Below are 16280 nucleotides of genomic sequence, written 5' to 3'. Positions count from 1 at the left end.
AAAAGAATACGTCACATAGCATAGAACGAAAACGAAACCGTCCGTGGCGGTGGCTTATGTCGTAAGTCGTTTTGTCTTGTGTGGTGGCGTTCGTTGGCGTTAGTAAATTAAATTTCAACAATAACTTTTAATTGAGGGCAAAGCAGCGGGTTGTGAACATTTTCAGAGTTTATTGATATTTATGGAGTGGGCTGTTGGATTTAAGGAATAATTGTTTTAGATCACCAAGTCTCTACCAGCATTTATTCGAACAAGGAGGAAAATTGTTGTTATTTAACCTAACACTTGGAAACAATGTACAACATTATCTTTTAAGAATATAACACAAAAGGCTCAGTTCTGACAGGTATTCTCGAAGTTTAATATTCCTCATAGTTTTTACTGATCCTAAGCCAAGATGGAGATGGGTGATATGAATAATCTCGATCGTCAAATTGAGCAACTAAAAAAGTGTGAGATTATCAAAGAAGCTGAGGTTAAAGCACTGTGTGCAAAAGCAAGGGAAATTTTGGTTGAAGAAAGTAACGTACAGAGAGTAGACTCTCCTGTCACTGTTTGTGGTGATATTCATGGTCAGTTTTATGATTTAAAAGAGCTGTTCAAGGTTGGTGGAGATGTGCCAGAAACTAATTACTTGTTCATGGGCGATTTTGTGGATAGAGGCTTCTACAGTGTTGAGACGTTTCTCCTTCTCCTCGCTCTGAAAGTTCGTTATCCAGATAGAATAACGTTGATAAGAGGAAATCATGAGTCTCGTCAAATCACCCAAGTTTATGGATTTTACGACGAGTGCTTGAGGAAATATGGCAGTATAGCTGTGTGGCGATACTGCACCGAGATTTTTGACTATCTAAGCTTGTCTGCAATTATTGATGGAAAAATATTTTGTGTTCACGGAGGACTATCACCTTCCATTCAAACACTGGATCAGATCAGAACAATTGATAGGAAACAGGAAGTTCCTCATGATGGTCCTATGTGTGATTTGCTGTGGTCTGATCCAGAGGATACTCAAGGATGGGGAGTAAGTCCCCGAGGAGCTGGTTACCTGTTTGGTTCAGATGTTGTTGCACAGTTCAATGCGGCCAATGATATTGACATGATATGCAGAGCGCATCAACTTGTCATGGAAGGCTACAAGTGGCATTTCAATGAAACTGTGTTGACCGTTTGGTCTGCTCCCAACTATTGTTATAGGTGTGGGAATGTTGCAGCTATCTTGGAACTAAACGAACACTTGCAGAGAGATTTTACAATATTTGAAGCTGCTCCTCAAGAAAGTCGAGGTATTCCATCAAAGAAGCCACAAGCCGACTACTTTTTATGAGAGCAAGCATTTTTTGAAGAGTGTATGGACGATCTAAAAAAGATTTATGAATGCTAAAAGGATTTCTATCAGTAAGATGTTAAGTTAGCCTTTTTTATAACTTAAAAGTATACGTTAATTTAAAAGTGACTCAGTGAGTGTTGTGAAGTTATCATGTTAGTAACTTAACTTAACCTAGATGAGAAACAGATATCAGTAGCAGGCCTACATGTAGACTGTAGGCCTAACTACAGGTTTATTCGTGAGACTACATATTAAATTCAACCTACATCTTCTTCTTCTATGCCTACTGTACCTAAAACTATATTATTGGTAAGTTTGTATACATAACTTATTTTATTTTGTTATTGACTTAACTAAGTTAACGGAACATGAACAGATCACCTTCAGTAGGGGCTACACTAAGTTTATAGGATAAAGTTATGAAGGATTAGGGGATAGGCCTATTTTATTTGATAAGTTATACCGTACTTAGGTGCTCCACACAGATTTTTAAAAGTTCATAGATTGCCTATCTTAATTTGGAACTTAGTTAAATACTTTAATAAAATATAGTAAACCATTATTTTTTATTGCAAATGAATAAGTTAATAAGTTACAAGGTGATAACTTAGCCTAAGCAGGCTAACGACTGGTTCAAATATACAACTTTTGGAAGTCTGTCATGGCATTTTAGGCCTAATAGCTCACTTCAATATTACTAATGTCTGAGCAGAAATGCTACTGTTTTTGTTAACAGTCTGCAGACGACTTGTCCAGCTTGTCGGAGATGCAAAATTTTCAGTACGGCCGATCTATGTAATTGAGGTCAAAAATATCGAATTTCGGGTTTTTATCGATTATTATAGGCTACCTCATTTAACATAGAACATGACAGTATCGGTTAAAATCTCGAATTGAAGATGCGAAAGGTCAAAATAAATCATTTTGTTAGCCTCTGCACGGTCTGAGAAAAGGTACCTCTTGTTGCTCAATGTTATTTCGCCATAACGACAAGAGGTCTCATTTCTAATATTAACTTTTTAAACAGATTTTAGTCCAAAAAATTAATTGTCCTGCATTCTAGTGAATTTAGAGAACAACAACAAAGTTCAGTTCACGAAGAACAAAATAGGCCTACTATATCTCACAAATTTTGTGGTCCCTACAAGAGGTACCTACCTTTTCTTATCTTATGGCGAAATAACATACTGCCGACAAGAGGTCCCTTTTCTGAAATGCGATTTTGACGACATGCTTAAATAAAACAATTATTTAGCCTAAATGAAAACTACCGTGAGTTAAGAAGCAAAATTGCTTTTCTTTCAAAGAGGACATTATAAAAGCTTTCTTTTGATATCAAAATTGTTCCTTAAATAGGTACGAAAAACACTGTTTTTATGCGTATTTGAAATTTTCAAAACAATTTTTCTCAAAATGACCCTTTTCCATAACAAAATTTCAAAGTCCTATAACTTTAACAAAAAAAAATCATACATGCGTGGGACTTGCACCAATCGATTCGGAATTTAATAAGGAATTCAAATATATACATAGCCTAACTCAAAATCGAAAATTCCCGACAAGAGGTCCCTATTAGCTTTCCACATCACATATGGTAACATGAATATCTCTAGCACTGTATTTTGTCTGCAAAGAAATGTTTAACAAGTCCTGTCATTGCAACGTCCCACCATTTGTGAAGCGGGCTCTGTGATCAGATATTTGCTGCTAAAATTCTCACGCCTATTGAAATTTATCAAGTTTGAAACTCTTTCTAGCTAAGAAGTGAAGAGTGAAGACCGAATGATCAGCGGTTAGTTTAAAAATGGCTTAAGAATTGTTTTCACTTTTGTTGTAGGTAGTCTTTCAGGAATGTCTGAGCTGGAGCAAGTGTCAGCTTTTTTTTCGTAAGTTAAGATCATTGGAACCCACCGGTCACAAAATTTGTGCATAAGAAAAATGTCACTGTTGACTTTCACTGTGCAGTGCCAGTTCAACAGCCACTAGACAAGGCCTAACATGCAACCCTGATTGTGGATATTTTTTGGATATTTTTAAAAAGTTAATGCTCTACTGTGTCTGTGTCACACAGCCTTTACTGATCAATCCTTTGCCATAAACATTACAAATCTGGGATAAATTTAAATTCGCTTATGAGTTTTAAAAATCAACAAATAACTGATCACAGAGCCCATCTGACAACTGGTGGGATTTGCAATGACAGTGCTAATATGCATTGCAGACAAAACAAGAGATATAATACACACTCTCTTTTGACTAGATGCTTACTGAGTGTAGAAATGCTCTGATGCCAAGAGTTGGCTGGCTTCTAGCGGTGGTAATGCAAAATGTCTGTTTACTTTCGTACAGGCCTCCTAAGCAGATTTGTTGTTTTTTTTTTTTTTTTTTTTTGTATACATCCTAATACATCACAATCCTACATGTTTTTAGCAAAAAAGAGCCTTAAAAAGAAAAATCTTGGTACTAAAAATATAAAAAAGGTGTTGTGTGCAATACCTATTAAACTCATTATTTTGCTGTAAACTTTACCCGACTCGGTAAACTACAAGTAAATACCTCAAAGCTTTTTTTTTAAAGAGGTTGGCGGCCTCTAACCTCTCCTTTAATCCTTTAACCTTGCATTTGCCCGTCCACATAGACTAACTGCCCGTGCGTGGAACGTATCCAGCAAAGCAAAGATGAGCCGGTACAGTACAAAGGTGAACTGTACTGATAAAATGTTTTCGGCAGTCACCAGGATCCGAACCCACGACATCGCTGCCTTGGGGTACACTTCCATATCTGTTGGCACAAACAACCGAATGAGTAATATTTATTATTTGATTGTTTAATTCGATATATCGTTTGGTTAGTTTAGGTTAACGTTACCTAACTAACCAAACGATATATCGATCGATATTTTCATTCGGTTCTTTGTGCCAACAGATATGGAAGTGTACCCCTGCCTTGGGCCCAAAGTCCGTGACGCTACCGACTCATCTAGTGCTACTCTGGTTAGTGCGACACCTTAGCCTAACTGAGCCACTATATCACCGTTGGTTGGCCAGGCTGGGCCAGTAAAGCCTGGAATGCAAAACTAGTGCTTGTAACCTTTTTTTTTTATTAATTTTAATAGTTATAGGTTAATTGAACTAAGCCCAGGTTAACTCAGAGAAGGGGGGGGGGTTGGTACTCAAAACTTTTAAAGAGTCACAATGACATAAGGGATCCTCTTCGGGAAGGCGCCACCTTGTTTACTGCAGAACGTCCACCGGCCAACAAGGAAGTCCAATGGCAGTACAGGGTTGAGATTAAAAGGTTTACCCTCGAGGACCACTTAACTTATCATTCAGACCCACTTACTCATTTACTTAGGCCTAGACAATTTAATGTGTTAATATGGCTAATAGTAATTGCATGAGCGTGAGGAGCAAGATTAATTTGTAAGGAAGCGTCTAAAGTTGTTTTTAAACACAGTAGGAAATATTAATATAGTGAAAACACAACAATTAAATTTAAGTTACAATAGTTTAATAAGAAAAGTGAAATTTAAGAGGATTACACATCTGCAGATCTTAAAACAAAATTTAATGATTGTCGAACCTATTATAACAGTATGATAGGAAACAATAACTCAACGCTCAACAATGATGATTTAAAAAAAAACTTAATATTGGTGGCCACCTTAACTTGAGTCGAATAACTCTAAAATATAAATTAGGTAACTTACGGTTTCATAAAAAAATAAAACATGAATTCAACTAGAGACCTAGGCCTAACATGTCTACGCATAAATTAAGACAAATATCACAATTAAACAGAAAGAAAAGAAATACAAGTTAAAATATCAGTTATCGTTAAGGGATCAAATTGTCCGAAGAAAGAGAAATACAGAATAATGATTTATGATAGGTAACTTATTGATTGTCTACTTAGCGGTAAGGCGTATCAGGTCCTTCACAAAACTGTAAATGACGAGACGAACAGAATTCCATTTTGGTTTGACTAGTAGGCTTAGTAGGTAGGCCTAGTCATCGGACGGTGAGCATGTCTCATCCAGCAGGTACGGACATCTCCCGAGCCAGCATTCCCCGTACATATCCCTAGAAAAGGGCCTCATGAATAGTAACAATCTTATAACACAACGGTATAGCAGTCTCACACACTGTCTTTGGTAAGTTAATATTTCACATCAGTCGATGACTGTCCATGTAACAATTATTAAATTCATTAACAGCTTTAAAATAACACAGCAAAAGTTCAGTCTTTTGAAATCACAAGCTATAAGGCACTAGAGTTTTGAACAATACTGTCTGTCTGAATGGCCTAAACTAACCTATCAAACTTGTTCTCAAGTCTTTGGTCCATAGTACATAATTATGCATAGCACCACACAATACATTACATACATTAAATAAGATTCGTTAACAAATTAAATCCTAACATTCGACAATATTATACTTACAACATGGACCCAGCTCGTATAACCTAGAAACTAAACATTTTACACATAGTCTATTTAAACACTTTGAAAGATAACACAGAATAATCCATAGGCCCTACATTTTAACAATTTCAGTGACTTTGTAGGCTACTTTGCCAAATTTAAGACAACTGAACTTAGGCCTAGCACAAGTTAAAGTCAAAAGGTTCGTTAAGCAACTTTAGCCTAGGCTTTAAGGCAAAATTACAAAATAGGCTAGTAACAGAATCAAATCTCAGAGTGAACGGGAAAGCCGTACTATCAGAACACATTTAAAAACAGACGTTACCAAATTTAAGTATAGACTTTAATAACAAACAATTTGAGAACAAATTTAATTTACTAACCTAAAGAGCTGGACCCAAAATGAGTCTGAATGACTGAGGTGGATTTTTGTAAGACAATGTGGGACATAGTATTAGCATACCCATCTCAAGAAAACCCTAAATAACAAAATGTTACAACATAATCCCCCAAAATATGTAATAAAAAGAAACCTTACCTCGAGGGTGATTTGATTTAAGTAAATTTAGTTGACACTTTAGTTGAAAACATCTTGAATTACAAAAAAATCAACTTCTCATTTTTTTGTCTTCGTCACAAAATCATGGCTAGAGGAGAAGAGGGAGGAAGCGTCGGTTTCAGTCCACAAATCCATCGAGTTTCATTATTGAGTCCAACCACCAATCAGAGGTCTACAACTTTATCGATTGAGTGAAGATGGGATGTAGCAACCGTTGGAGCGAAGAGTATGAAGTGGTAGAGGCGTACTATATAAAATATTTTACAGTGACGAAATGAAATTCAGAATGCGGTCAGGCAGTCGATGCGCGCTTAAAGACTGAGATGAAATATTTAGCGGGTGATCAGTCCGCTAGTCTGTATGTAGGCGTTACTGAATTTCAGAGCGTTACAAATACTCCCCCACTTTCCAGAAAATTTCTCAAATTTTCTCAACTTAGGCTACATACAACTTTAAATCAGACACATGCCAATTGCCTATGTTCTGGCCTTCGGAGTCCACTAAAGTATACACATTGTCTGATTTCTTCTCTGAAATGGTGTATGGTCCAACGAAGCGTGGCGTTAATTTTGAAGAGTAGAAGTTGGCGGCATTCGATTGTGTGAAGTTCCGCTTCCACACCAGTTGACCAACATTAAATCTCTCTGGACGTCTGCGGAGGTTGTAAGTCCTTTCATTTTGTTGATGGGCCTTCTCCAGACGTCTTTTTACATCCTCATAGATTTGTTTGAGTTTAGATATCTTCTCAGCATAGTCAGACTGATCTGTAGGTTCCAGTGGCAACTCAGAAAGTAGTTTGGAGTCCTCACACCCTGTTACTGACAACTCACGTCCAAAATTTAAGAAAGCTGGTGTGTAACCTGTGGTCTCATGCTTAGCTGTACGAAGAGCAAAACCTAAAGCAGGAATATTCTTATCCCATTCTCGGTGATTATCCTTCATGTAGGCTCTGATCATCGTAATGATGGTTCTGTTAGCCCTCTCTGTTGGATTTGCCTGTGGGTGCCTACTGGGGTTAAAAAGCATTTTAACTTGATATTGTGACATCAACTTCCGCATTTGTGCCCCGGTAAATTCTGACCCATTATCACATTTAAAATAGGAGGGGACACCATAAATCATAAATACTTGTTCCTCCAACACTTTGGATACTATAGTGGCGGTAGCAGCTCGAATCGGAAACAAAAGAGTATACTTAGAAAAGTTATCCACGACAACCAAAAGATATTTAAAGCCTTTTGTTGACCTTGGAAAAGGTCCCATTAAATCAGCGCTTATGGTGCACCAAGGTCGGGTTCCACCACGGCTCTGTCCAAGTAAACCAGCTGGTTTGGTTTGGTCATATTTTGTTTGTTGACAAACTTTACACTGCCGCAGATATTTCATGACATCTGGTCGGAGTTTGGGCCAATAATAACGTTGTTGTATACGGCTCAGAGTTTTATAACTACCTAAATGCCCTGCTGTTTCGGCATCATGATTCTCATGGAAAATTTTAAGGCGTTGGCCTTTCGGGACAACTAATTTCCAATCTTCAGCATCATGGTCCAAAGTGAATTTTCCAGGAATATGTTTCCACAGCTTACGGTTTTCTACCCTCCAAAGCGGATATTGATCTGGGTGGTTGGTAACTTCTTCAATCATACGGTCATACCATTTATCTACGCTAGGAGTGAGTTCTGCAATTGTTCCTTCGAGTTGTTCTGGCAAGGCACGGCTGAGGAGGTCTGGGACGACATGTTCCTTTCCTTTACGATGGATTAATTTAAAGTCGAAAGGTTGTAACCGTAATGCCCATCGAGCTAGGCGGCCTTGAGGATCCTTTAAATTATTCAACCAGAGGAGGCTGTAGTGATCAGTCACCACGGTAAAGTGGGTTCCTTCGATATATGGACGGAAACGCTCAATAGCCCAGATGACGGCCAGACACTCTCTTTCTGTCGCTGAAAATTTCATCTCACCTTTTGACAATGTACGACTAGCGTAGGCTATGACGGCTTCACCTTCCTCAGTAGGCTGTGAGAGTACTGCTCCGATTCCAACGCCACTAGCATCGCATGAAATTGTAAATTCTCTGGAGAAATCAGGACATGTCAAGATAGGAGATTTTATTAGGCAGCTGCGGATATCTAGAAAAGCCGCTTGAGCTTCTGGGGTCCAAATGAATTTCGAAGTCTTCTTTAACAGGCTGGTGAGTGGGTGTAGACGAGTAGCAAAGTTGGGTATGAACCGGCGATACCAGGAAGCCATTCCGCAGAATCTTCTCACTTCTTTTGTGGTCTTAGGTGTGGGGATATCCAGTATTGATTTCACCTTGTCGGGGTCCACTCTTAGTCCATTCTCGTCCACAACATACCCTAAGTACTTCAGTTCCGGTCGGCAGAATTTACATTTGTCCCGATTTACTGTTATTTTGGCTGCACTTAACCGTTTAAATATTTCTTCTAAAATTTCTAAATGTTTGTCGAAAGTTTGAGTCACAATCACAATGTCATCCAAATACACAAAAACGTGGGGTTCCAAGTCAGCACCCAATACATTATCAATAAAACGTTGCCAAGTCGCTGGAGCGTTGTGCAAGCCAAATGGCATGGTGATAAACTGGAAGAGACCTCGACCTGGAACAGTAAAAGCGGTCTTCTCCTTACTGTCAGCCGCCAATGGAATCTGCCAATAAGCGTGTTTCACATCTAGCGAGGATAAGTACTTAGCATCACGGAGACGATCTAGGATGTTAGTGACTTGGGGCAGAGGGTAAGCGTCCCGCTTCGTTACTTCATTAACCTTTCGCAGATCGACACATACTCGCAGACTACCATCGGGTTTCTCTAACATGAGTACTGGAGAACTCCACGCACTTTTTGAAGGTTCCACAACATTCAGTTTTAACATCCGATCTAATTCTTCATGCAAAATTTTGAGACGAGCTGGAGACATGTTGTAATACCGTTGTTTTATCGGCTTGGCAGTGCCAGTATCAATTTCGTGTTCGACTAAATTGGTGCGACCCAATGTAGAAGTTTCCTTGCCTAAACAAGTCTTCAGTAAATTTTCCAATCGTTGTTGTTGGTCTTGGTCCAGGTGTTCCGCAGCACAAATACCAGAAGTTCCGCTAAGTTCATAAATAGAATCAACATTAACACCAAACTCCCATGTTCTTTGAGACATATCTGTAATAATTTGCATACTAGTCCAGAAGTCAATACCCAAGATGAGTGTTTGCGGCAGAGTTGGAACCACCATGACAGTAATGAGCCGAGTGCGGTCCTCTAAAGTAACAGGTAACTGGATAGTTCCTTTAACCATGTGCCGTTTAGCGTCCGCAGTTTCTACAAAACGACCAGGTGTAGGACTAAGATGTTGTTCCAACTCTTTAAGAACAAATAAGCCTTGGTGGCCTAATACGGTTTGGGAGGCTCCAGAATCCAACAAACCTTTGATAACAACTCCATTAATATTTACAGAAACATAAGGCCTAGGGTCAAAATCACAAGAATCCAACACATACATAATTTTTCCACAAGACACATTACTATTAAAATTACTAAATATATCACAGTCAGAGCTTAAATTTGGTTTCCAGGTACAAGGGACATTAGTAGATTCAATGGTAAAGGTGGGTCTATTAACAAGGTCTGAATTCCTACTTTGACAGTTCTTTAAGGGGTCCACCAAAATTTCAGTAGCGGGCCCCGAGCTTATACGTTTTTTGGTCGGCACTTATTACAATTTACTTTACTGACTCCATGTGTTCCACAGGTGTAGCAAAACTTCTTGCGCGGGAGATTGCAGTTAGTGAACCTATGCCCTGTCTTTTGACAATTCCAACACAACATAGTTGAATCATCCAACCTTTGTGGTCTTTGACTATTTAACTCACTGCGGTTGTTGTTAGGTCTGTTCCGGTTACTGTCTGAAATGGTAGAGATCCTTCCGGGGTTGGAAAAAGGTTTTCGAACACCATTGGACCTGTATGGTGGAACTGAATATGCTAAATCTGGTTCTAAAACTTGACTTGATTTTGGAGGAGGTCGCTGCCTCATAGCCCTCATACGTCCTGCTTCTGCCTGACGACCAAAATAACACAGATCTTCCATTGAAGTTATCTTGACTAGACATAATTTGCTCTGTAAGAAACCGTTGAGATTTTTCAAAACTTGTTTTAGTTTCTCTTTTTCGGTTACGCCTTCATTAAGTCGACTGTATAGACCTTCCATGGCTGCCAAGTATAGATCGATAGCTTCTTCTTCTCCCTGTGTCCTTTCTTTAATTTCTTGCAGTAGCCAATCATCGTAATCCGGATTCTGGAATACAGATTTTAATTCCTTGCACAATTCTTTCCATGAAGAAACACGTTGATGGGCTGAACGGTACCATATAAGTGCTTGTCCTGCGAATAAGTCCACCGCAGATTCAAAAAGTTCTTGTTCGGAAACTCCCCTTGCTCTTCTCAGCTCTTCGACTCGTACTAAGAATGCTCCGATGCTCACAGCTCCGTCATTATTAAATTTCAGGTTCCACTTGTAGACTGGTACAGACTTGGGACCATATCCTTGATGTTTGGATGGTGTTTCTTTAATCGCCCTCGAGGGATTCAAGGTGATTTCCTGCATCTGATCATGCAAGGTATGAAGGTCATCAACAAGTGGGGTTTGTTTGCTTATCTCTGAGAAACTTACATCCGTAGACCTAACCGGTGTAGAAATCTCTTGAATATTATTGCCTAGTCCATGGTTGGTTTCAGGAGGATTAACACTCTTTAAAGGATCTTCTTTCTTCTCACACCCAGTGCCTTGGAAAAGATCAATAAATTCTTTAGTTTTATCCAATAGTTCTTGCTGTCGTTGCGTGGGACTGAGGTCCGAAGAAGGCGCAATCGGGATCCTCTCAACTCTATAAAACAAATGCCAAAGACGGGCAGTCAGTCTCAATGCCTCGCTATCTTTATAGTCACCATCATAGGCTTCAATCAAGAAAGCCAGGTCCGAAAGTTTCTCTTCACATGTTTCCAGTTCTTTCAGTTCATCTAGTCCATTGACTACAGCATTATCTATTGCAGTTTTGTTGGAAAAACACTGAGTCAAGCGTTTCCGCAGATCATTAGTATCTCCAGCCGTAGATACTCCTCTAATCGATAATTCATAAACAATTTCATCTTTTCTAAGTCTGTAGGAATTCATGTTTATGGAGTTAACACACAAAAAATCTTAATAAACAATATCACAATAGGCTATCCACAAAATGAGTACAGAGACCACCAATATTTGGGATAAGTAGGCCTATCTTCCTTTCTAATAATCCAGCCGAAGAAGAGTTTCAACAAACGATACTGTAATTACTTTCCGGCCCCACGTTACGGGCGCCATTTGTAACCTTTTTTTTTTATTAATTTTAATAGTTATAGGTTAATTGAACTAAGCCCAGGTTAACTCAGAGAAGGGGGGGGGGTTGGTACTCAAAACTTTTAAAGAGTCACAATGACATAAGGGATCCTCTTCGGGAAGGCGCCACCTTGTTTACTGCAGAACGTCCACCGGCCAACAAGGAAGTCCAATGGCAGTACAGGGTTGAGATTAAAAGGTTTACCCTCGAGGACCACTTAACTTATCATTCAGACCCACTTACTCATTTACTTAGGCCTAGACAATTTAATGTGTTAATATGGCTAATAGTAATTGCATGAGCGTGAGGAGCAAGATTAATTTGTAAGGAAGCGTCTAAAGTTGTTTTTAAACACAGTAGGAAATATTAATATAGTGAAAACACAACAATTAAATTTAAGTTACAATAGTTTAATAAGAAAAGTGAAATTTAAGAGGATTACACATCTGCAGATCTTAAAACAAAATTTAATGATTGTCGAACCTATTATAACAGTATGATAGGAAACAATAACTCAACGCTCAACAATGATGATTTAAAAAAAAACTTAATATTGGTGGCCACCTTAACTTGAGTCGAATAACTCTAAAATATAAATTAGGTAACTTACGGTTTCATAAAAAAATAAAACATGAATTCAACTAGAGACCTAGGCCTAACATGTCTACGCATAAATTAAGACAAATATCACAATTAAACAGAAAGAAAAGAAATACAAGTTAAAATATCAGTTATCGTTAAGGGATCAAATTGTCCGAAGAAAGAGAAATACAGAATAATGATTTATGATAGGTAACTTATTGATTGTCTACTTAGCGGTAAGGCGTATCAGGTCCTTCACAAAACTGTAAATGACGAGACGAACAGAATTCCATTTTGGTTTGACTAGTAGGCTTAGTAGGTAGGCCTAGTCATCGGACGGTGAGCATGTCTCATCCAGCAGGTACGGACATCTCCCGAGCCAGCATTCCCCGTACATATCCCTAGAAAAGGGCCTCATGAATAGTAACAATCTTATAACACAACGGTATAGCAGTCTCACACACTGTCTTTGGTAAGTTAATATTTCACATCAGTCGATGACTGTCCATGTAACAATTATTAAATTCATTAACAGCTTTAAAATAACACAGCAAAAGTTCAGTCTTTTGAAATCACAAGCTATAAGGCACTAGAGTTTTGAACAATACTGTCTGTCTGAATGGCCTAAACTAACCTATCAAACTTGTTCTCAAGTCTTTGGTCCATAGTACATAATTATGCATAGCACCACACAATACATTACATACATTAAATAAGATTCGTTAACAAATTAAATCCTAACATTCGACAATATTATACTTACAACATGGACCCAGCTCGTATAACCTAGAAACTAAACATTTTACACATAGTCTATTTAAACACTTTGAAAGATAACACAGAATAATCCATAGGCCCTACATTTTAACAATTTCAGTGACTTTGTAGGCTACTTTGCCAAATTTAAGACAACTGAACTTAGGCCTAGCACAAGTTAAAGTCAAAAGGTTCGTTAAGCAACTTTAGCCTAGGCTTTAAGGCAAAATTACAAAATAGGCTAGTAACAGAATCAAATCTCAGAGTGAACGGGAAAGCCGTACTATCAGAACACATTTAAAAACAGACGTTACCAAATTTAAGTATAGACTTTAATAACAAACAATTTGAGAACAAATTTAATTTACTAACCTAAAGAGCTGGACCCAAAATGAGTCTGAATGACTGAGGTGGATTTTTGTAAGACAATGTGGGACATAGTATTAGCATACCCATCTCAAGAAAACCCTAAATAACAAAATGTTACAACATAATCCCCCAAAATATGTAATAAAAAGAAACCTTACCTCGAGGGTGATTTGATTTAAGTAAATTTAGTTGACACTTTAGTTGAAAACATCTTGAATTACAAAAAAATCAACTTCTCATTTTTTTGTCTTCGTCACAAAATCATGGCTAGAGGAGAAGAGGGAGGAAGCGTCGGTTTCAGTCCACAAATCCATCGAGTTTCATTATTGAGTCCAACCACCAATCAGAGGTCTACAACTTTATCGATTGAGTGAAGATGGGATGTAGCAACCGTTGGAGCGAAGAGTATGAAGTGGTAGAGGCGTACTATATAAAATATTTTACAGTGACGAAATGAAATTCAGAATGCGGTCAGGCAGTCGATGCGCGCTTAAAGACTGAGATGAAATATTTAGCGGGTGATCAGTCCGCTAGTCTGTATGTAGGCGTTACTGAATTTCAGAGCGTTACATGCTCGGAGGCTTGATTTAACAAAACTTAGGCCCAAATCAGTGTTCCAGCCGCCTGGTACTTGTACGGAACGGAACAGTGTCGTATGTCCAAGCTGGGTAAATAATTATTAAAATGTTCTAAATCAAACTTTTTTCTGTTGCAGGCTTTCAGTTACATCAATTTCTATCGTCAATTCTGGTCAACAGTTACACTGAGTCATTTCAAGTCATCATCATCAACCCTTATCAGCTTGGAAAGACACTGGTCAAAACATGGATAAACAGTATTAAAAACTAATGATTGTAAGTTAATATTTAGTCATGAGGAAATCCTATTTAGTGTTCATTATAAATCTTGTATATTTTTTATGTATTTTGTATCCGTCATGAATCTTTTAAGCAGTTTTAAATCCATAATTGTATATTATATAAACAATGATGTGTCTCTGGCATAAAAAAACTGAAAATTAAATTCAAATTGTAGGCTATGTGAATTTGTGTCATTTTTTAGTATAGAAAGTATTTAAATATTGATAGAACTAAAACATTAGAATAATAGCCATTTCCTGGTTTTTTGTACAGATTAAATTTTTTTACTTGATTAGCCACTTAAAAACTGCTGTGTTGCGATAAAGTTGGGTTATTTTACATAATAGTATACAAATAAGATTCCCATTTAGATAGACCCTAAAACTCCGATTAAGAAGTTTAAATTTTTCAAATATTATACTTTAAAGCAAGGAAAGAAATCCAAATGGCATAATTCTAGCTTAACACTCTATATAAGTTGAAACCTTGTATTGTATATACTAGCTTTAATTTTTGTGAAAACTTTATCCTGAAGTTAGTAATATCATTTTCTCCCTAACAATTGCATTTCAACTAGATATTAAGTTTCAATATTATAATTTTGTATATTTTGATGGTGAGACAAATAAATAAATTTGATTGAATGGTATTTGTTGTCCTTTAATTTTAATCTTCTTTTCTTACCCAATAAAGTATTAATTTAATTACTAACTGGACTAATTTTAACAGTTAAAAACTGGACTTAATTGGTTATGACGCACGTTGATTATTGCTTAGTTTTGTTTGCTTTTGTTGTATTCGTTTGTACCTATTAATGTTACAGTATTAATCCAGTAATAATAATAATCCAGTATTTTCGGATTTTACAATTTTGTCAGCATAGCCAATACCTCGGTAAGATTTTGTTTCTGCCCCAACCAGTAAACATACTTCGTTTTTTTTACAGAGGGCCAGGCTTAAGTAGACCATAAGTATTGCATCGCAGTTGAAACAGCTTATAGTGCACACTCATTTTCCGTCAAATCCCAGGTGCTTGGTGAACCATGAGATCCTTTTGACTATGGTTACCTGTTCTTCCCTTTGATCTCCAGTCGATAGGCCAAGAAATCTCAAAACAGACCTTGTAGAGAGCACATAAATATCATGTGGAATGCTGTCTCCTCCTCTTCCTCACCACATTTCCTACATAAGAGGCTTTCAACTTGAATTCCCATCTTGCGTGGATGTCCGTGGAATACCCAGCGGCCGCTGATGAAGCCAACCACTTTCCGCAGGGTCTTCCTATTCAGCCCGAGGGCATCTGCCGCTATGTAAGTTGTCAAGGAATTAACAGACATTTTAGTCCAGCAAATAGACGAGGCCAGCATAAGTGTTTCTCCGCATGCATCCACACATTATTTGTGTAACAAAACCTATAGTCAGAATCACACAATTTAATTCCAAGGGACAGCATAAAAAGCAAGGTAAATAAATAGGCCTAAAGCTTAAATTTCAGCCTGTTTTAAAAAAATGGTTAAACGATACTTCTTTTTGTATCCGCTTTATTCTTATTAGGATTCATGCAGACAGCTCTCGTAATGTAATTACTACTGTTCCGATTCAGTAAAAGGGCTGAGGCCGAGGGGCGCAAGATGTTTTATGCTTGTTGGGGCAAGAGGTAGAGAAAACCTCCCTGGGAGGAAGGGGATGCAATTATCTCTCCGGCCCTTCACGCGATACAAGCAAACTGGAGGCCTGAATCTAATGGAAATATTATAATTTTAGACTACAGCTCTTCCAACCATCTTTTTGAAAGGCTAATTTTGGTTCTCAAGTGAGATATCTACTTCTGTTTCCATTTCCAAAAGTCAATGTAAAAACGCCATGCTATAGTTTTTAGCTCAAGCTGCTATTTAGTACAGTTGTTCTTATTTTTTCATTCTTCTGAACAATGTTAAGAATACAGTATTATGTAAAGAAATACTAGTAAATTGCTCATAATGGAAAGATCTTCAAGGAAGGCGGTGAGAGGAGCCA

At 37.7% G+C, this 16280-nt stretch overlaps 1 protein-coding gene across 1 annotated transcript; it reads left to right on the top strand.

Moving 5' to 3' along the window:
* Nucleotides 1-43: 43 nt before the first annotated feature.
* LOC129002975 (serine/threonine-protein phosphatase 4 catalytic subunit) lies at nucleotides 44-14913 on the top strand. Its single transcript, XM_054431129.1, has 2 exons — nucleotides 44-1639; nucleotides 14120-14913. The coding sequence occupies exon 1, from the start codon at nucleotides 398-400 to the stop codon at nucleotides 1325-1327; it is 930 nt and encodes a 309-aa protein (XP_054287104.1). The 5' UTR covers nucleotides 44-397; the 3' UTR covers nucleotides 1328-1639; nucleotides 14120-14913.
* The last annotated feature ends 1367 nt before the right edge of the window (nucleotides 14914-16280 follow it).

The sequence above is a fragment of the Macrosteles quadrilineatus genome, unplaced genomic scaffold (genome assembly GCF_028750875.1).
Source record: "Macrosteles quadrilineatus isolate MER2022 unplaced genomic scaffold, UCM_ALF_1.0 Scaffold_9__3_contigs__length_116548681, whole genome shotgun sequence".
NCBI lineage: Eukaryota > Metazoa > Arthropoda > Insecta > Hemiptera > Cicadellidae > Macrosteles > Macrosteles quadrilineatus.
This window is presented reverse-complemented; position numbering and strand designations above follow the sequence as displayed.

Bases quoted from the DNA above. Each gene is read 5' to 3' on its own strand.
- LOC129002975 (XM_054431129.1), top strand. From the start codon at position 398: ATGGAGATGGGTGATATGAATAATCTCGATCGTCAAATTGAGCAACTA.